The sequence below is a fragment of the Buteo buteo genome, chromosome 17, assembly GCF_964188355.1.
Source record: "Buteo buteo chromosome 17, bButBut1.hap1.1, whole genome shotgun sequence".
Lineage (NCBI taxonomy): Eukaryota > Metazoa > Chordata > Aves > Accipitriformes > Accipitridae > Buteo > Buteo buteo.
In genome coordinates this window covers 19662562-19683964 of record NC_134187.1, presented here as the reverse complement: position 1 = coordinate 19683964, position 21403 = coordinate 19662562, and the positions used below count along the sequence as shown (strand labels likewise).

The 21403-nt window shown below is 45.3% G+C and overlaps 2 protein-coding genes across 2 annotated transcripts; both read right to left on the bottom strand.

Annotated features, from left to right (window-relative positions):
- Nucleotides 1-1942: 1942 nt before the first annotated feature.
- ADI1 (acireductone dioxygenase 1) lies at nt 1943-8750 on the bottom strand. The gene is made up of 4 exons (XM_075049206.1): nt 8525-8750; nt 8037-8156; nt 5167-5346; nt 1943-3421 (listed from the first exon to the last, which is right to left on the bottom strand). Exons 1-4 carry the CDS (start codon nt 8642-8644, stop codon nt 3290-3292), a joined length of 552 nt encoding a protein of 183 aa, XP_074905307.1. The 5' UTR covers nt 8645-8750; the 3' UTR covers nt 1943-3289.
- Nucleotides 8751-11171: 2421 nt separating this feature from the next.
- Nucleotides 11172-20092, bottom strand: RNASEH1 (ribonuclease H1). Its single transcript, XM_075049205.1, has 8 exons — nt 19937-20092; nt 19721-19845; nt 18937-19131; nt 18250-18349; nt 17701-17755; nt 16504-16588; nt 13808-13932; nt 11172-11635 (listed from the first exon to the last, which is right to left on the bottom strand). Exons 1-8 carry the CDS (start codon nt 20044-20046, stop codon nt 11549-11551), a joined length of 882 nt encoding a protein of 293 aa, XP_074905306.1. The 5' UTR covers nt 20047-20092; the 3' UTR covers nt 11172-11548.
- Nucleotides 20093-21403: the final 1311 nt, after the last annotated feature.

Sequence of the window (21403 nt, the reverse complement as noted above, 5' to 3'; positions counted from 1 at the left end):
GTGTTTTCGATTAATATTAACGTTTTTTTTTTCTGCCCAGCTGTTTCCTCCCAGTGTAATCTCCCATGTAATATCTTCACAGGTGTGGAATCTTTATACCAGCCCCAAATTGCTTTTTCCCTGGCTGACAAAAAACACTTTCAGAGAGCAAAGCTTTCACCCTTTCAAAGACACCTATAGCACAAAAGGGCATAGACTCAAAAGCGTTGACAGTAAGACCCCCACAGCCCCTGCCACCTCTCAGTGGCAGAATGCATTGTGCTATGAAAATGATGAACAATCTTCAGCAGGGTGATCGTGTGTTATTCTTGACAGCCAGGAGATGGGAGCTGTGCCGGGTGTATATATTCCTCCAGAGAGACAACAAAACAAGGTGGTTCAGTCCTGCTTCCGAGGTCACATCCTACATCAGCGAGCTGTTGAAAGCAATTGCTGCGGGCAGCCGCTTTACTGTCCATCCCTCATCGCTACCTCCAAACTGTAAATCTCTCCCCAGGAGAGTGCGTTACCTGCTGTCTCTTCCCAATTGCTCCCCCAGTCTGTTATTGGATGGCTCTGCTGTAAATGGGGGTTCCTGAGAGCCCACGCTGCTGCTTCCACTTGCCCTTTTGCAGAGAGAGAGATCAAAACGGAAGGGCCCATAGGAGGAATGAACAGTCTCATGTTAACTTCTGTTAAAGAAAAAGAAAACAAAAGCAGAAGGAGGATTAATTAGATTGGATACCAGGGACTGATACCAGCACCAGGAGAAAGCAGTCATTTTACTTCGCATTCGGAAACACAATTTTCTGTGGCATATAAGTCAAAGGAATAAAACTTGCCACTGGCAGTAACTGTCATTTATTCCTGTAGCTGTACCTTGAAAAATCCCCAGTTTACTCTGGGACCAGGATGCCCCAGTGCGCTGTACAAGAGGACACTCAAGTGCTCCTTCCAGACAAGTGGCACACAAATCCCTGAACCGATGAAGCATGTGACACGGCACAGCACAGCGTCTGTGCGAGCCTACCCCATGTGTGTCTGACTAGTTACACTTCCCATTTGCTTAGTAACACTGATTTTTCAGCCAGGCTTACAAACCACTGCACAAAAGCCAGTGCAGGCTGATCGGGGTGCTAGGTGGGCTTGCATTTTGCAAGCACCCCCTCCCACAAATTGAGCCCCCGCTGGCAGAACAAAGGGTCAGCTAGGTCTGCATCTAGCTGGCAACCAAAGACCCTAGGAGAGGAAACATGTGCCTTTTTTATTCACCCTTTCCAACTTTTAAGATAAAAGCTAGTAAAATTTCATTTCAAAACTGCAACTTCATTTTCAGAAGCACTTGAAGAAATAAAGCACCTAGAAATGGTTAGGAGTAATGTTGCTACAAAGTGAGGAAAACATTGTTGCCTGCCGAAGAAGGGTGTGCACATACCCATAGGGAAGAGCAGTGGGAAAGTTCAATTATCTATCATCTGCTACATTAGGAAAACTGATGTAAGCCCAAGTTTCAACTTCTCTTTAGAGTCATGTTTATTCGGGATGCAAAGCAGGAGCTTGTATTCTATGTGGCTGAAATCAGCACACAGGCTGCAGCCAGCGCACAGCCCATGCTCTCATCATCCACTGAGATTTGGAGCAAGCAGTACATCGGCCCAGCTGACATAATTCATCACTGTAAAGAGCAAATTCATACCAAAATGCTTCGGTGCCCATTGCTGAGGAGCTACATGCCCCTCATAACCCCAAGGCATTTACTGAAAACTGGACCAGCATTAAGTCTACTCTTCTCCATCTCACAGCTAAAGAAACTGAAGCACGCAGTTAATGATTCTCCCCATGTCACAGAAGTCAGTAGCCACACAAGGAATAAAAGCTGAGTAACAATTACAGTAACAACACTGTTGTTCAGTGTGTCCTTAATGTCAGCACAAGGAAAAAAAAACAAAAAACAAACACCATACCTAAGTCAAAGTAATTTTATTAATATCTCACAAGAGCAAATTGCTGCATTTTACTGAGAGAAAACCACAGCTTTATGTACCATGGCAGAACTTGGGAAGCTGCATACTAAAATGACGATTATGCAAATTTATCTTATGAACATTTTTAGGCAAGAATGAAGCAGGGTTTATTTTCTTTAATTAAAAACAGATTCCTACATAGTTCATTAGCATGGATTCAGAGCAGAATGAATATTAATGTAGCCCACCTCTCCCAATTCTACCTGACAGAAATATCAAGGAAAAAAAAGATTAGAAAATGGATTCCTGAGCAACTGTAAATGCAACTAGCTAATGTCACTGCAAGGCTGCTGGCATCTTTGAAAGGTCAAGGAGATCAGGAAAACCTTTTTGACTGGAAAAAGGCAAATGATACTGCCACCTTCAAAAGGGCAAGAAAGAAGATCTGGGGGACTACAGGCTGGTCAGCCTCACTTCAGTCCCGCGGAAAATTACAGAATAAAGCATTGTGGAAGCCGTTCCAGGCACATGAAATACCAGGTGATAGGGAGCAACCAGTCAACACCAACTTACCAAGGGTGCATTCTGCCTGACAGTCCTGACTGCCATCCAAGAGGCAATGACTGCCTCCTTGGTGGAGGGGAAGCAGCAGATGTCATTCACCTTGACCACAGCAAGGCTTTCAACAGCGTGTCCCACAGCAGCCTTGTGGCCAGACTGAGGATATGAACTATGAGGTGGGTGAAAATCTTCTGGACCATTGGGCTCAAAACAGTCAGTGCTTCAAGTCTAAACGTCAGGTGGTTATAAGTGACATTCCTCAGTAGTCAAAGCTAAGGCAAAATGTGTTGAACATCTTCCTTAACAGAAAAGAACCAGCTAAGAACACTGGTTTGTTGAGCCTGGAAAAGAGAAGGCTGAGAGGAGACCTAACTAGTTTCCCACTAGAGAAGGGACTGCAGAGAAGACAAAGCCAGCCTCTTCTCAGGCATTCAATGAAAGGGCAAGAGACAACAACTGCAAGCTGTGACCAGGGAGCTGGCCATGAAGAACAAATGCTTGCCCCTGAGAGAAGCCAAGTGCTGGAACGGGCACCCAGACAGGCTGTGGAACCTCCACCACTGGAGGTTTCCAAACCTCAAGGTCTTGAGCAACTTGGTCTAGCTTTAAAGTTGGCCTGGTACTTTGCAGGGGGTTGGATTAGATGACCTCCACATGACCTTTCAACCTAAATTTTTCTATGATTCTGTGATTCCAATTGCATATGTAAATAGAAGTCTAATCAGCGAAAAGCCACCAGTCACATTTTTTCTGACAGGGCTTTAGGCTGTTCCACCTGTCAGGTCTCAGACACCATTACTTGCTTCTTCAGCCAAAAACTTCATATACTGTTTCCGAGCAGGAAAATCATCAGCTGGCCTGTTGTATGCTGTCCAGACAGGTTCTCCAACGAATAGCCTCATTGCCTTCACGTAATTCTGTCAAAGAACAAGAAATGACAAGTAATTTGAGCTCCTTTCCATGAGATCTTCATTCTGAAGTTAATGTTTCATTTGCATTTCTGCAGAAATTTTTGAAACCATTTCAAAAGGGACTGAAAGTTTCACATGTTCCAGAAGATGATACCACTAAGCTGCTGTTCCTGCTCCCAGCCACTGCAGTGGGAGCTTTTGCACCTATGAAGTGATATATTGTGTCACACAACCAGTTCCTCCAGGTCAGGCAGAGACCGTATTTCTCCTGGTTTCAAAGAAACCAGAAATATCCTGTCTTATGCAAATCTTTTGCACTGGATTCACAATACTGATCAATGCAGCATCTAAATCCTACTTGCTTAGTTAAGCAACAGCAATCAGAATACCCAAGACGGCTACCCAGTGCTTTTGAGGAATACCAGAAGCTTCAAAGTGAAAGCCATAAAAGCTGAATGGGGAGTGCATAAACTAGCCTAGCCAAAAAATAGTGCTATGGGAAGTGAAAACTCTCCAAATTCCAACAGGAAAAGCAGCCCCTGCCACCAGCTAACAAAAAGTATGCCAAGTGCGAGGTATAGCTGTGGCAGCAGCAAAGGGGATTTTATGTCCTGCACAAATGCTCCAACCACTGAGTTATGGGGAGCTCTCCTCTCCTGTCCACTACACTACAGATTTAGACCCTACCTATTTTGTAAACACAGCTAAGTGCTTATCTTGCACCCAGGTGCTCAGCAATGTCAAGAATAGCTAGGTATCTAAAGAACTTAGGTGCAAAATGTAAGGGTCTAAAAGCACCAAAAGAATTTACTTTGAAGATGGCACTACTGGACTAAAGTTTCTGAAGTGGACAAACATTTAAGACTTCTTCTGGATTCAACCCTTAACCCCCAACATTCTGTCTATGTAAAGAAAAAGCCTTAAACTAGCAATTGTAGCCGATTCACTGTGGATCTCAAAACGCAGACGTGAGAAGTCAGTTTCTTCACCAAAGCAGCATCTCCCTTTTTACATATATGACAACTGCTATCTGGAGAGCCGATTCAAAATTATACCATTCTCAAGACTATGCCAGAGATGAGATTTTGCCACACAGGAGACGCCACACATTTCCCAATTTTCCAGGGGTAATGCTGAGGTTACAAACATATTTATAAAAGCTCACAAGGACAGACACACAAATCAGGACTACATGTGCCAATCTCACAGTTCCATTGCCAAAAATACCCTCCAGAAGCAGGTCACCTCCTGTGAAGCCAGCATCCAGTCTTGCACAGCCTAGCTGCAAGTAGAGGCTCTGGACCCTTAAATCCTTCTTTCCCTTGAAGGTGAATTTAGCAGTCATGAAAAACGCCACTGCTGGACACAATTAGGCTCTGTCCATCCCCACAAAGATACACAACAAAGCAATACAGAGGGATCCATCTACACCATCTCCACCTCAACCGACAGCAGGGGCAATTGTGGGAGGGACAGCCACAGGACTTGGCTCTCACACCACTGTCACATAAAATATGCTACAGATATCACGTGGCAATGACTTGCAGTTACAGCTGACGAGAGGAAGCTAGATTTGTGACCGGGAGATGAAAGGTTCAGATGCTGTGAATTATTTAGTGTTTTTCATATTCCTACTTCATATTTAATATGTTTTGCTAACGAACTGCAAGTCTCAGGGCATGTAGTTACTAACGTGATATACACTCACATGGATTTGTCATCAAAATTTACAGTAATCTGTAACAACATACGTTCTCATCCAGTGTAAATCGGTGATATATGCCAGCAGGGAGGGTTATCATGTCTCCTTTTTCCATGGAAATCCGGATCCATTTGTCATCCTCGTCACGAACATCAAAATAGCCAGATCCATCTAAGATGTAGCGAATTTCATCGTCTAGGTGTAAATGTTCTTCATAAAATGTTTTTATCTAGGAACAGCAAGTATCTCTTAAAACTACTGAACACAGAAAAACTGCAAAGAAATCTGGTAGAAACACGTAGCAAAGCAGACAAAGGCTTGGAAAGGGTAACTGCGCAGTGATTTAACTAACAGGTGAGACCAACATGGTTAAAATGGCCAATCCAGCCAGCCAGACCCTTTCTCAGAACACTTCTAAGCAGGCTGCTACATTTCCTTTGGAAGACAGGAATTTCTCTGACAAGAAACAGCAGCTATAGCTGTACATAACCAGACTCTGAATAAACAGTAATGCTTACACCCATTTCAGAGAGAGGCAGGTAAAGCTTCCCACCACAAGATTTGGTCCTTGCAGTTGTTCACTTTGATCATTTTGTGCCTTTTTTTTTTTTCCTGACATGCAAAAATAAAACAGCTACAGATTATACCCCCCCCCCCCTTTTACACAGGTGTGGGGCTGAATTAGACCCGAAGGCTTCTACAACTGCATGTGAAAATGCAGTTATTGCCAAACACGGCCTATCTACAGCAATCTGATGTAAACAGCATGTCATGCCTGCCCCTACACAGTGAGCCCCAGCTCCAGGCTCTCTCCTCCTGGGCAGCAGCAACATCTTTCTTGGTTTTTTCAGAATGGTGAATTCTCTGTACATTTCACAGCACAGAAGAAAACATGGTTTAAAGGTTCAATTAACAGAGACCTGAGCAGGTTAGTGCACAGAGAACAGTGTAATGCCAGGTACCATCATCTGCTTAGGTCTAGATGTTGTTAAGCCACACTAGTGCAGATGTCCCTGAGCCACTACTGATCCAACATGGCAAGATGAGCAAAAGTCCGTATGCCCTATTAATAACTGCCTGTCTTTGAGTCGGGTAGAGCCCAGCCAGGCAACCTAAGTTACTACGTAATTCACATTCTCATCAATTTAAAACCATTGTAACAAAATTAGCTTAAAACAAACTGGTGTATTGGGCTTCTGTGGCAGGGTTTTGGTAGCAAGGGAGGCTACAGGGGTGGATTCTGTGAGAAGCTGCTAGAAGCTTCCCCCACGTCCGACAGAGCCAATGCCAGCCGGCTCCAAGACAGACCTGCCACCGGCCAAGGTCAAGCCCATCAGCGACAGTAGTAGCACCTCTGGAATAACATTTAAGAAGGGGGAAAAAAAACCCGCAAAAATGCACAATGGCAACTGCAGCCGAATAGAGGAGTGAGATTATGTAAGAGAAACAGCCCTGCAGACCCCCAGGTCAGTGAAGAAGGAGGGGGAAGAGGTGCTCCAGGCACTGAAGCAGAGATTCCCCTGCAGCCCGTGGGGAAGACCATGGTGAGGCAGGCTGTCCCCCTGCAGCCCAGGGAGGTCCACGGGGGAGCAGATCTCCACCTGCAGCCCAGGGAGGACCCCACACCAGAGCAGGTGGGTTCCTGAAGGAGGCTGTGACCCCGTGGGAAGCCCGTGCTGGAGCAGGCTCCTGGCAGGACCTGTGGCCCCGTGGAGAGAGGAGCCCACGCTGGAGCAGGTTTTCTGGCAGGACTTATGACCCTGCAGAGGACCCACACTGGAGCAGTTCGTGAAGGACTGCACCCCATGGGAAGGACCCACATTGGAGAAGTTCATGGAGGACTGTCTCCCGTGGGCGGGACCCCACAGTGGAGCAGGGGATGAGTGAGGAGTCCTCCCCCTGAGGAGGAAGGAGCAGCAGAGAAAAGGTATGAGGAACTGACCACAACCCTCATTCCCCATCCCCCTGTGCTGCTGTGGGGAGAGGAGGTAGAGAAAATAAAGAGTAAAGTTATGCCTGTGAAGGGGGGGGGCTGTTTTAAAGATTTAGTTTTATTTCTCATTATCCTACTCTGACTTGATTGGTAATAAGTTAAATCAATTTCCCCAAGTCGAGTCTGTTTTTCCTGGGATGGTAATTGCTGAGTGATCTCCCCTGTCCTTATCTCAGCCCACGAGCCTTTCATTATATTCTCCCTCACCTGCCCAGCTGAGGAGGGGGAGTGACAGAGCAATTTTGGTGGGCACCTGGTGTCCAGTGAGGGTCAACCCACTGCAACTGGCAAATGGAAATTTAATGAAAGTAGGGAAGTACCACTGAGTTGCTGTCCTCAGGTCAGAGCAGCACACCAGTGCTGGGAAGAGAAAGTTCCTTTTAGCAGGCTCATCTGAGAGCCTGTCACCATTTGCATTCAGCTGTTACAAGGTAAGCAAGGTAGCAGCTTCCCAAGGTAAAAAAAAAAAAAAAAAATCTCCTTGTATGGGGACAGGACAGGAATGTATCCCTCTGATTCCACGAGGTTAACATTCACTTTGAAAAGATGTATTTTGCAGGCAGCCATCAGGATGTTTCAGCCTTCAAAGGCCATGCCCAGCTCACAATGACCTGCCTTCATCCCAGGGAGGTTCTCTGGGGACAGGTCAGCATTGGCAGGGCTCTGCTGGCAGGAATCTTAGTTTTGAAATGACACAGTGATGGGAACTATCCTTAAAACCTTTGAAGGCAATCTACAGATGCAAAAGGCCTCTGCTATTTTAAAAATAATACCAGAACTGCTTTTTTGATGTTCAGGACTTCAGTACAGGATGTATTTTACACCTGGAAATCTCATCTCTGCACCCCTGCTCGGGGTGTGTAGGTGTTAAGAAGCTGTCTGCACACTCTAGCAGTTATCCTCACTGAAAGCAAAGACTCGCATACCTTTTCGTCATAATTTGGAAGCTTGTCTTTATGTATGGTTATTATATCCATCCAGGAATAATTTTCTGCTCTCCGAATCTCTTTCAGGCAGGGATCAGTCTCATAGTTGTCAGCATCCAACTGCAAGATAGGCGGGGGGGGAAGGAAAAAAAAAAAAAAAAAAGAAAAAAAGGCGTTCGGACACAATTGCTCAAGGCGCCGTTGAGGACACGGAGGTGGAAAAACCCGAGTTCTCAGGAGCGTCAGCGGCGGCGGGGCAGGCGGCTCCCGGCGCAGCTAAGCCGGCTGCCATCGGCGCCCACGGCGTGCCCGCCGCCTGCCCCGTTCCCGGGCTCGGCATGGCCGGACGCGGCCGATACGGGGCTGCCCCCTTCCCCTCCCCTCCCCGGCGGGCGTCGGGGCAGGCCTCGGCCGCCGGCAGGCCCTGCGCGGAGGCCCCCGTCCGGGCCGGGCCCCGCGGCGGCTCCCCGGCCCGCCCCGCCGCGCACCTTGCGGTAGGCGACGCCGAGGCGGCGCAGCTGCTCCAGGCCGACGGCGCGGTTGGGCCGCAGGCGGTGGGGCGCCCGCTGGTCCTCCTGCGAGTCGTCCATGTACCAGGCCTCCACCATCCCGCCGCCCGGCCCTGCGCCCTGCTCCCCTCCGCTGGGCCGGGCCTGGCCGAGCCGGGCGGGAGCGGCCCGCCCCGGCGGGGCTGGAGGGGCCGGGCAGGGGCAGGCGTCGGCCCGGCGCTGCCGGCCTACGGGGAGAGCCTTAAAGGGCCACCATTCGCAGCTCCCTCCAGACGGGCCGAGGAGGGCGCACCGCGCAGCAGGCGCCGCTGCGATGCGAGTGCAAAGCTCTAGGCCGAGCGGTCTGCCCGAGGGAGAGCTGCCAGGGCGAGCCAGGGCTTCCCCCCGCCCCAGCGCTCCTGGGGGGTCTGCCCGAGGGAGAGCTGCCCGGGCGAGCCAGCGCTTCCCCCCGCCCCAGCCCTCTTGGGTAACCGACCGCTGGTCCGCCCCGGCAGTAACGCTCCGGCTGCATTTACCGCTCAGCCTCGAAGGCCTGCATTGCAACCCCACAATATAGAGAAATAAATTAGGAGGAAAAAAGAAGGAAATTAGAGAGGGAAGACGCGCTGCCCAGGAAGCTTGCGTTGTCTCCACCCCTGGAGATACTCACACCCTGGCAGCCTGCTCCGGCCGACGCGCTAGAGCTGGGGTGGGCGAGAGGCACTCCAGGTCCTCTCCAGCCTCCATGGCCCTGCGATTCTACACGGGAAATAAACCAACAGCCAGCTAAACACAACGCAAGGCTGGAGAAACAACTGAAAAGGAAACAATCCCTCCTTAAACGTTCTTCTTCCTAAAAAGGGAATTTTATACTTACCAAAATGTCTTAACCACTATTTCTCAGATTCTTAGAAATGCTACCAGATCCCCTGAATGTACAGTATCCATGTATGAGCACTACTGGTTATCAATTCTGGATAAAATTTAATTGCAAGTCCCATAACATTACAGGTAAGCTGGTCCAATGCTGGTGTTGTCCACATTTTCAGAAGGACATAAAAATCCAGCCAGAAGTTCAATGCCTATCCACTGAATGTCTCAGCTGCTAAGTGCCAATACCCTCCTCAAGTTTTAGCTCCCTGGAAAGAATGACTCAGACAGCAACATCCACTCCGTGTCCTTGAGCACCTTTAAGTCCCGTTGAGAAGTATTATTTGTCTTCCACGCTTTAATCAGCCTTAATCTTGTAACTTCCCTCTCAGCTTTCTTTTGTCCTGAATTTCCAGAGTAAGAATGATAAACATTGGTATCAAATTAACACAAAACTCTAACTCTTTCCTATGAGATTTCCTATTATAAACTACCTATTAGATTCAGGTAGTAAAGCTGCTTAAATTCAGTATTACACTGATGCTATGACTTACCCACCACTATCTACACTTTTTTGTTTCCCCAAAGCTGCTGCTTCAAAAAATACAGATTTCCATACAGTAATTAGGATCTACATGTTTAACTGGAGAGGTACAATAGGCAGATTATCAGATCCCTCCTCAGTATGTTGTTGGTCACACTGTTCTGCCTCAGCTAGAGATTTGATCAGGGATGATGGAGTGTTTCCCTTCAAGCCAAACTTCTAAAATAAACAGCTAATTGTGTGCATATACACAAAAGAAGCAGAGGGGAAAATCTAACCAGTGCACTACCTTACCCTTAGATGAGCTTTACTGTGCACTTTTGGAGGAGAGAAAACAACTAAAGCAACCTCACTTATCTATCAGCTACTAGCTAGCCAGTTTCCTCATTCTCTCACAATTCATGTGACTCTAAATACGTAAGAGCTCATACTTTGCCTCAGTAAAGATACAACAACACACGAGAACTATTAAGAAATCAACCTTCAGCAGCTCTAGCATTCTGTATAGCAATTAACAACTACAAAAAAAATTCAGTGACTCCTAGCTTAAGCCCTACTATTCAATAGTATGAAGGTACCTTACAAAGAAATTGACAAAGATAACATAAGAAACCCATTTGCTCTTCCCATATAGATGCAGGGAAAATAAAACCATGTTGATTACTGGCAATTACTCTCTTAAATTAAGTGCACATTAGCCATTCCATTAATCTCGTCATTGACTGGAAAAAAATGAAGTCAGACAATTCACATCCAGACGATCTGGAGAAACTGATCATCTTCTAGTTCCATTTCAGATAAAAAGGCCAATTATTACCTTTGGGACAACACTAAAGAGGAACTAACAATGCTAATGAGAACCAGCATGCATTAAAAAATTACTTCATGGAAACAGGAAGCCAGAAACAAATAGCTTGGACATGAAGCAACTAGAGAGAGGAGAACAGTAAAAATTCATTGTTCAAGTTTTCTTGTGACCTGGCTTTTTGGTTTGTTCACACTACCTTGCAAAATAAGTAAAATTATAAAGAAATCGACAGATGCTGTAAATGATGATATTGTGAGGCACAGGCGAGTGTTACAAGCCCATCTGTAGAGCAGTTATAGCTAGTACCAGAATGCCAAAGAACATTAATGGACATCTCCATGTTAGGTCACTGACCTCTTACCAAACCAACCAACCCCAAAGTCCCCCTGCCCCCAACTATTTTGGGCTGTTAATATATACCTCTGTATAAAAAAAATTAATTTATTTTACTAAGAGGAAAACACAGAATGCTTAGGATAAAGTTTCAACATTTCTTCTTCAGAAGTCTGTCTTTACAGTGAATTCAGAAGTCTACAAGACAGCTAAAAACACTGACTGCAGCCCTTCAGTAAAATGGAAAAAAGCAAACACTCTGTATCATCAAGTAAATATTGACTTGATTGTAAAACAAATGCTATAGAAGATGTGAGGTTTTTCTCCCCAGAAGTTGGTACATGTTTAACACTTCAGGCCAGAAAGAAGTACAGTTCAAAGTTCAACTCTGAAACAATTACAGCAGTTCAAGCTGTCACTGTGATGTTGTCCTTTTCCTCCCACTGCAACAGTCTCTAGTCCCAGTACATCAGGACTTCTGTTTAGTAGCTCCTTCTCTTGCCAGTCTATCAGCTTCTTCATTTCCTTGGAAGCCAGCATGACCAGGAACATGCATCTGTTAGGACAAAAGTATAGAAGCGTTAGATATGCAAGAAATCAAGAAAAAAAAAGTACATACATGAAATTTGATCATGCAACACCCTTTCATTCACAGTACAATAACACCTCCTTAGAGGCCCTCTCCTCACATTTAGTCCTTACGTGTTCTTCCCAGGAATGTTCATAGTCTCCCTTCCTCTAGGGAAGTCTTGCCAAATTGTGAAAATCATCTTTATGGGGAGTAGTGAGCTGGATAAGGACCACCTAACCTAGCCTTTAAGAAATGCAGACAACAGCTCCGACTCAAAATTCCCACCTTCAGAGAAGAGAGAAAAAGCTATCTGCATTCAGTGCTTAGACCAAGTTAATCTTTTCCCAGAAAGCCAGAGACCTCTATGCCACTAACAGCCTCAGTGGTTACAGCACTCGCTTCGGATACAGAAATGGGGCATGAAAAGAATCCCAATTTTCAGATGTCTTAACTATCCATCCTTCAATTAGGAATTGAAAACACTTTCAGCCTTAAGCCCATCCTTGTCAGAAGTAGGGGTGGAGGAGTGGGGGCGAGGAAGGAGAGGAAGAAAATCAAGCTTGCTATTTGACAAGATCTGAGAGGGGACAAGCATGAAGTGTGTGTGACATAGTATTAGGTTTACACAGCAAGGTTTTGGTACCAGCTGCGGGGCTGCAGGAGTGGCCTCTGTGAGACGACACCAGGGGCTGCCCCCACATCGGAGAGAGCCAGTTCCCGACGGCTCCAAAATGGACCCGCTGCAGGACACAGCTGAGCCCAACAGCAAAACTGGTGGCGCCTCTGCAATAACGTATTTAAAAGGTGAAAATGCTGCAGAGCAGCTGGAGAGAGGAGTGAGAATATATGAGAGAAACAACCCTGCAGACCCCCAGGTCAGTGAAGAAGGAGGGGGAAGAGGTGCTCCAGGCACTGAAGCAGAGATTCCCCTGCAGCCCGTGGGGAAGACCATGGTGAGGCAGGCTGTCCCCCTGCAGCCCAGGCAGGTCCACGGTGGAGCAGATATCCCCCTGCAGCCCAGGGAGGACCCCGCACTGGAGCGGGCAGATTACTAAAATAAAGTGTATGCATACATTGCTGCTCCTGAAATAAAAATCTTCCCAAGTTTAAGAAATTCAGGTGTAAGAAGTGTGCATAAAGAACAGTATTTTTTTTCATTACGTAAAATACTCTAAGGACAGCTGAACTTTGGTCTTAGTTTTAAATTTTTACACTTTCTTCTCCTCAATAGACAATAGGAGTAGTTATATAAAAATCTAGTCAGTCTTTAAACTGGAGTTGCCAACTCTGGAACACAGAACACCATGAACAGAAGAATATCTGCAATAGATATCCCATAGAAAAAGTGCATGTTAAAGATCTACGTCATCCTGTTTTCTACAGAGTAAAGAGAGAAGCCCATAAATATGCCATTAGCAGCCACAAAGTCAATGGTACAGAATACTTCTAGAATCAGTAGTCTTATGCCACAAGTAGAATAAAATTTAGGAGGAGAGGGAAGATATCCCCTACAATGTTTAGCACTGATGCTAGAGGTTACAGAAAAATATATTTTACCAGGAATACCTGCATAGAAGTTATTTTAATTCTTTACTGGAGAGCGAAACAATTTAAAACTTAAGAATGGGTATTTTAAAGACCCTTCTATGCCCAGTTTTCTTAGAAAAAACACAGTTAAGGTACAGTTAGTTTATTTGGGGGTTACACTCTCTCAGTTTTCCCAGTTTAAAGACAATCATGTGATTGAGTTACACCAAGGAACCAGCATCTTAAGAGTTCTGAAAAGCAAATCCAGAAACTCAGCTATGACTCAAAAAGTCACAGTTACGTTTTAAGCTTAGATTTCCAGGAATAGAAATTTTATCTACTAACAGTGCTAACAAACTAAAAATAATTATTGCAGGCATTTTCTAAGTAGTAACAAGAGACAGAAAACAAACATGAACATGCATTTTAATAAATGAAATACTGGTTCCAAGAGCCTCAGTTATGCTGCTTATTGGCTTTAAATAAAACAAGCAGCTTCACTGTATTTATGGTTTTACTTATGGATGTACAATATTATGCTCTATAAAATTCTCAGTTACGGTCATACTTTTAAGTTTTTACAAGAAGCATTTTTAAGATGTCATTAAGAATAAGAAATGAGGTGCTTACCCACTGAATTTCTATGCCTTTTGATAGATTATCAAGTCTTTCAAAATCTTCTTTATTTATTACACTTCCTCCTGAACTTGTTCTCCAGCCATTTGTTTTCCAGTTGTCAACCCAGCTCGTAATACCTATGCAAACGAAGCATTACCATAAAAATGCTATTAAAGAAGCCAACAAGGATAAGACGGAGCAAACAGCCTTTTAACAAGACATTAATGCAGCACAAAGTCTCAGGCAAAGACACCGGATATAGGACATATTCTTGTTGGGTTCTCTACTACTGTCTTTCAAATCCTATTTTTCCATTATTACTTGTATTACCTGACCATGTTTTCCCAAACAGATATTTAACTTAAAGACTACAATTTTATATATGCATTACACATAAAATTATGACATGAACTTCAATAAACTGAAGCTAAGGATTTGCTTGATGGTACAGTAAGCTAGAACAAATCTACCACTTTGTTTTGAGAAACTGAGGAGATATACACACATAGAGGAAAAACAGCCAGCCAGCTGTCTCATGACTTCTGCACACTGAACAGAATCCTTCAGAGAAGGACCACAAAAGCAGATTTCTACAGAACAAGATTTAACATTCTGGCTATTCCTTGCTGGACAGAAAATTTACTGTATTACTTCTTAAATAAGGATCCTTTTTTTTTTTTTTTTTCCTCTTTTTTTAATACCTTGCTGCTCTTGACAACGTAAGACATCCTTACTGCTTTCATGACAAACAGACCCGAACCAAACAGAGAATCACCAATCTTGCACACAAAACCCCCTAAAAACCAAACCAAACCACACCACATCCATTTGTACTTAACTGCAAGCCTCCTCCTCTGGTATTTTAAAAAATAACTCCTAGACACATTTACAAAATAACTTTGGCTAAACAAGAGTGGAACCTGCACCTCAGTGACCCAAAATGCAAGAGCAAACTGCAACGAAGAACAGAGAGACTAAGCCATTGCACCTAAATATTCTTCTTTTCCTCCCTCATGCTTAAGTCTTGTACCCAAGTTTTACAGGAATTTTATCTGACACAGCAACTTTTCCTCCTTCATAGCACCAGTTACACAGACAAGATGGTATACACTTTTCTCTCACAAAGCAAAGAATTGCAAAGATGTTTCTTTGCTCCTTAATGCTTTGAATTTGCTTCTTGCAACAAATTATGCACTTGGATTCTATTGATCAGCATGCAACACCCAGTCCTGAAGAGCAGAGACTTCCTTTTACTCTTCCTTTTTTTCAGAATGCTTCTAACAGAGACTAAAAAAACGCACCACCACCAAGAAAAAAAAACAAACAAAACAAATCACTACACCCACACACATTCTGCTCCTGTAAGAAATGCTGTATCTCATCTTTTGGGGAAAACAAGCTACTCAAATGAGAGATCTGTGAGATGATCTTAAGGAAGAAGCAATGGAAAATGCCTTTGTTTCTTAACATTTACTGTCCCTTCCTCAACTTACAAGCTAGAATCAGGAGGACAGAGCACAAGTCCTTGACACTTTCTACTTCTGGACAGAACCTCTTTCACGCACATTGAAGCTAACAGCATCTGAAACAAGCAGCAAGTGACAGCTCCAGCAACTCCTTCCTTGACTAGCAGTCACTTGTTCCTACTCAGTAGCTTTCTGTCCTTTCTAGGGTATTGCTACTCAAGGTGACATCAGAGTTTTTCAAGGTAAGTTCTGCTTTACTTCTAAGCATGAGCCATCTGAAAAAGGAAAAAACTGACAATCTTCTCTTGCACTCCTCTACTTTCAGCAATCGGGGCGGGGGGGGCTTCTAGAAAGCAGGATGACTTATTTGGAAGAAAAGTTAGACAGAATTTTAACATACCAACCATTTATTTGCTTTATTATTAACAAGCAATGAAACAGATGATTACCTCCAGCATTACCACTCAAGTATAGGAAGTTATGCTAAGAACAAGATACTCACATTCCCCCCCCATCTCTCCCCCAAAACAAAACCAAAGTGTGAAAGCGCAACATTTAATTTTCCATCAAAAGTTGCAGTGTTTTTGTTTAATGAGAAAAAGCAAAAACTCCAAAGTGATCTAGAAACAGCAAACACATGTACTCCCTTTATAAAAATGTGAAATACAAAGAAAAAAATACCTATGCAGTTCCAAATTATCACGGGAGTAAAATCTGAAGATCTCAGGGAGAGAGGAAAAAGTTTTATTCAGGAATTATCTTAATGCCCGCTTCATATGGCATTTATAGGGAATAAAATTAAATTTTCCAAATCTTTGGATGAAGGTGAAACTTTAAATACATATTCTGAGCACATACCATCTCTGGCTAGTCTTTTAGCGTAGCCTGAAAGCTTGAAAGTGTAGTCTACATGTAAAAAGCAAGGAAACTTGAATGTGCTTCACATGTACGTATTAAGAAAGCCTCTCCAATCCAAGCAAAACAAACCAAAATACCTACAGGGTTACTACACCAGCTTCTGAGCAGATCGTTGACACAGTATACAAGAACAACATTTTTTCTAAACTTTGTGTCATACTGAATGCCTTAAGACAAAAATGCTGGTTTTCCCCAAGAGTATTGAAATAAGTTATGAATTCTCGTCCTTATATCCCTCTCCCCAGGACTCAGTATGTTCTGTGTGCCTTATGTAATGAAACAGTGTGTCTTTAAGAATCAGGAAAACTAAAATAATTAACTTACCATTAATAGTGAACTTGCTATCAGTGTAGATAATTAGTTTCTTGATGTTTTGACTCTTTGCTTGCTCTATTGCTTTGCAGGCTGCCTTAAGAACATTTCAATAGAATCACAGTTCAGAACATGATTTTGAACACATGCAATTAAAATACCAGCAAAGTACTTGATGCTAACACTGAACTACAAATATTACAGTAATGTCTCCATCAATGAGTATCAACATGCTTTGGAGCAGAGGTTCTCAAAATTATGCATGAAGACGACCACTTAATGAATCAGGCAAACAGGAAGCTGCTTAAGTTTCACTGGCAAAAAAACCCCAAAACATTCTGATGTTCAACTCTACTGAAGGAGTAGCTCTCTGCCCAATCTTCTACCAAAGCCTCTATCAACCGCACACCAGGTTTTAGGCCTTTTCTCCACAACTTTGAGGAGGAAGGATTCATACCAGTTCCAACAGTCTGGAACCCCTAGAAGGGTTTTATTAGGGTTTTTTGGTGCTATGCAACATAATAAGAGCAAGAAGTGGCTGGGTCTGGATGTAAAGCTGAAAATCTCTTTAGTGACAAGTTTCACCCCTGGCACACCACCATCACCTCTGCTTGTCCCTCACTAAAATGAGGCCTCTGTGGTATTTAAGCAGATCAATTCCCCATTTCAGTTCATCTCCAAACACACAGTGCAGGATAGCAGCGTAAAAGAATTGAGGTAAGGAGGGAAGACTAAATCTGCTGTTGCCAATGGAAGTTTACTTCAGAAGTAACAGAATTTACTCCTCAGAGCCTAGAATTGTTTATTTATCTAAGGAATATGATATTCTGATCCTACCACAGTAAGGAGCCAATTGTCCTTTTAACTGCTACTCTGTGGCCCTCACTCCAAGGTCTGACATGCATGCATTAAAAATGCAAAGGATACTCTACAGATTTGAGAACCAGGCTTTCCTAAAACAAGGCTGTTTCAAATTGCTGTGCTTGGCCTGATGATATTTGGGAATTCTCAAGGTGAATTACCTTGTTCGAAACCAATAGAGATCAATAAAACTTGAAGAGAATGATTTGTTTCAAGTCATAACTCCTGATATTTTGTGTACTTCCCTCACAGCTCCGTAACCGGTTTCTGAAGGCCAGAGTTGAAATAGTCATGAGCGTGCTACTGCAGTATAATGGGCAGAAGCATTTTATGACATTTACTACTTACATGTATTTCTGCTCTTTGATTAGTCTGCCGTCCAGGAAGTCTTTCACTGGTATTTCTGTGTCCATGGAATGAATAGTAGATTAGTTACCCCAAATATTCAGAATGGTGTATAATGACTGCACATTAGAAAAATAAATACAAGAGAGCTACCTTTCTTTTTATAAAGAAGGATGAATAGATATTCTAGCTGTAACTTCCACCTGCATAGTACAACCTGCATATATGGACCTGCCAACAATATGCAATTACATTTGTTGTCTTCTGTGCACACCTACACCTATTTTAAAACTTTCTGCATTACTTGAATTACAGCTTCAGCCCTTAAAAATATTATTTCCAGTTGATTTTCTCCACATTCTTATCTCCCAGAGAAGCTGATTCCTCTTTCCCCCTCAGTAACTCACTAGTCTCGTAGCACTGTCATTATGAGTCTCAACAGCAGGGTTTCATATTCAAAGGAGGCTGATATTGTAAATCACACAAAGCAAACAGTAATATACCAAAATAAAATAGAAATAATAATAAAAAAGAATCCATCCAGCTACTTACAAAGGATGGCCTGGTCCCCAGTAGACACCTATTCCAGCACGTGCCCTATTACGTCCATTACCAGAGCAACAACCATCTGTGTAAACGACTGCAAAGTCACCTACAAAAGAATTACCAAAAGCAGAAGTTCAAGCACTCCTTCAAGGATGTAGACTCTTTAAGCAAAAAGAAATGTCTGCCAGCAGATTAATTCCCAAAACTTCCCTCCCCAGACAGCCCTTCAAAAAGTTAACTACAGAAGCCATGTAAATTAGTAATGCAGAACAGAAGTCCCACTGCAGCTTCACACCCTTGCTGGAGTCAAATCCGTCAGCCTCAAGAAGCACTTTTGCCCCAAGTTCCATATTTTCACTACAGTTCCTGTCTTCTTCAGTCAACTTTAAAACTTCCCAGCTACATCTGTATATTTAAATATAGTCTGTGATTCAGACACACATAAAATCCCACCTATCACAATCAGATTAAGCGATACATTGACACCAGTTAAAGCCAATTAAAATTACACTGAAAGACAACGTGAACAAATATATCATGGCTCACATATCCATTTTAAAATAAAACAAAGTTACGCTGGGCCTAATGCTGCCATACACAAACCTCCCCAAAAGCTTTCTAATAATTACACTTGTTACTTATGAAAGAGTGCAAAGAACTGAAAAGAATTACAGGAATAATGAAAGACCTCACCCATATATGAAAATTTATCTTGACTGACTGCAGGCACTGAGTATACTTCATCGTGTTTTACACGCTTTGCAAACTGTTCTTCGTTTGTAGACTGTTCATACGGCCTTTTGCATGTACTGCAACACGAGATGTTTATTTCTGGTCCCTCTCTCTGGCTAACATTTTCCTGTGTTACAGCTAGAGGACTGTGTGCCCCTTGCAAGATAAAAAAAAAAAAAAGAGAGAGAAAGAGTTCAACTCCATACAAGACCAGGTTTTATTTGAAACGACCGCTTCTAGAGACAACCGCTGTTATCACCTATTAGCAATGCTAGTCTGTTAACCGACACCATCCCAAGCTACTACGCAAAAATTATGACACAGCAGTCATTCCTGATCCTAGGTCAAGCCGAAGAGGAGACACGCACGTAACGGCCTGTAAAAGGGACACGGAACAAGCAGTGCTCCCCAAGCACCTACAGAAATACTTTCGTCGCACCCACACACCCACCCACCGCTGCGTCCGGAGGGCAGGGCCGCCGCCGCAGTCACCACCGGGGCATTCCGCCCGTTACCAGACGTCCGCCGGAGGACGAGCAGAAGCCGCTACCCGCGTTCGGCCAGAAGCCGCACTATTGGCACCGACGCCACGCAGAGGGCAAGCGGCCTGTACCGGTCCTCAGCGCGGCTCGGCTCGGCTCAGCACAGCCTGCCTCCCTCCCGCCCCGCTTCCCCGGCGGGCCGCCCTGCCCTCCCTCCCACCCGGGCGGCGAGGCGGGAGGCGCGGGGAGGACGAGCGGCCTACCTGCCGGCTCGGGCTGCTGCCGCCCCGGCAGGCCGGCGCGCACGAAGGCCCAGGCGTCCTTCTCGGCGGCGAACTTCTTGAAGCTGGCGGAGGGGAACTTGTTCACCTGCTCCTGACACTCCGCCCTGCAACACAGGCGGCGGGGGTGAGGCCGGCCCGAGGCGGAGGCGGCCCGGCGGCGGCGGCTCCCCGCGCTGCCCCGGCCGCGGCCCTTACCAGGTGCGGTAGACGCCCGTCCGCCGGCCCTTGCGCACCGCGTAGAACATGCCGTCGCCCTTGGAGACAAAACAGGAGTGACTGAGCACCGCCACGAGCCACCGCAACATGGCGCGGCCGCGCCCCCGCCCCGCAGCCCACCCCCGGGCACCGCACCGCACCGCACCCGCCCCGCCGCTCGGCCGCCGGCCCCCCGCCCCCCCCTCCCGCGCCCTGCGCATGCGTGGCGGGCGAACGGCAGGGAGCGCGCCGAGGGCTTCCCTACGAGCCGCGGGAGAGGCCAAAAGCGCTGGGAAGGCCCAGGGCCTGGCGGGTTCTTGGGGTTTTGGTGCCGGCCTCCCGCCGCCCCCCTCCTAATAACTGTATTGTAAAAGCCATCCACATCGGCTTTGGGGGGTTTTCTTTTTTGGGGGGGAGGGAGGGGCTTGGGCACGAGATGTATGAGGTCACAGCAGCGCACACAAACTCCCCATTCTGCAAGCCCCAGTGACTAAAAGGCGAGTGAAACCTCACAGGTGCCTCAGCTGAAGTCGCCCGCCAGCCCCAGGAACGGCCCCAGTCCCGTGGTCGGCCCCGGCGGCCTCGCCGTCCCCCACAAGTCATTAAAAGGGACGAGCGAACGTCCCCTGCAACCTGCTGCGCAGTCCCCGCTTCCCCTTCTGGGCTCCACAAGCACCCCAGGAGGGGTTGTCACGGCCTGATGGCAGGGGCCTCGACGTATTTAGTACATCCAAAAATCTAGAGCTGAAGAAGGTCATTGAAGTGGTCCTCATCCTGCTATTTAAATCAGGAGCCCCCGGTAAGCATGTTCCAGCTGAGCCCTGGTCGGTGACGGCCTCTGAAGTAAGGAGAACCACCTTGTCCAAGCAGGTTAACGTTCAAACTGTTGCCAGCTGCAACCTGCTGTCACACACCCTGTTATCGGGAGCGTCATGTACGTGGAGACCAAAGCCGGGAGGTCTGGTTATGTGCCGAATTCGGTGCCTCGGCTGAGCTGACAAGGTCAAAGTACAGAAGATGGGGGCAGAGGTATGACCGCCTCCAGAAACAGCCCAGCGCATATATGCTGCTGCGTTTTCAGCTGCTGGACTTCCCCTGTACCTCTAGTACAGACATACTGTGACAAAGCCAATCTCAAGATGCTAGAGCCGCAGGGCGCTATGTTCAGATTTACAAGGGTGGCCTAGTAAAATGCCAAGAATGCAAAACAATGACGTTAATTTTGCCTGCCATTGCAAAAACAGCAAATGGGTTCAACACTACTGTGCGTATCAGTTGGATGACATCTCTCTTTCAAAAAAAAACAAAACAACAAAGAAAGAGCTTATGCATTTGACAGGCCTGGGTGGAATACAGAAAAAATTTGGTTGGGCTTGTAGCAGAATATAATTACTGCATTTTTCTTGCTTCTTCCAACATATTCATAAGACTTCATATTACTCTTGCTTACAAAATGCTTATGTCTGA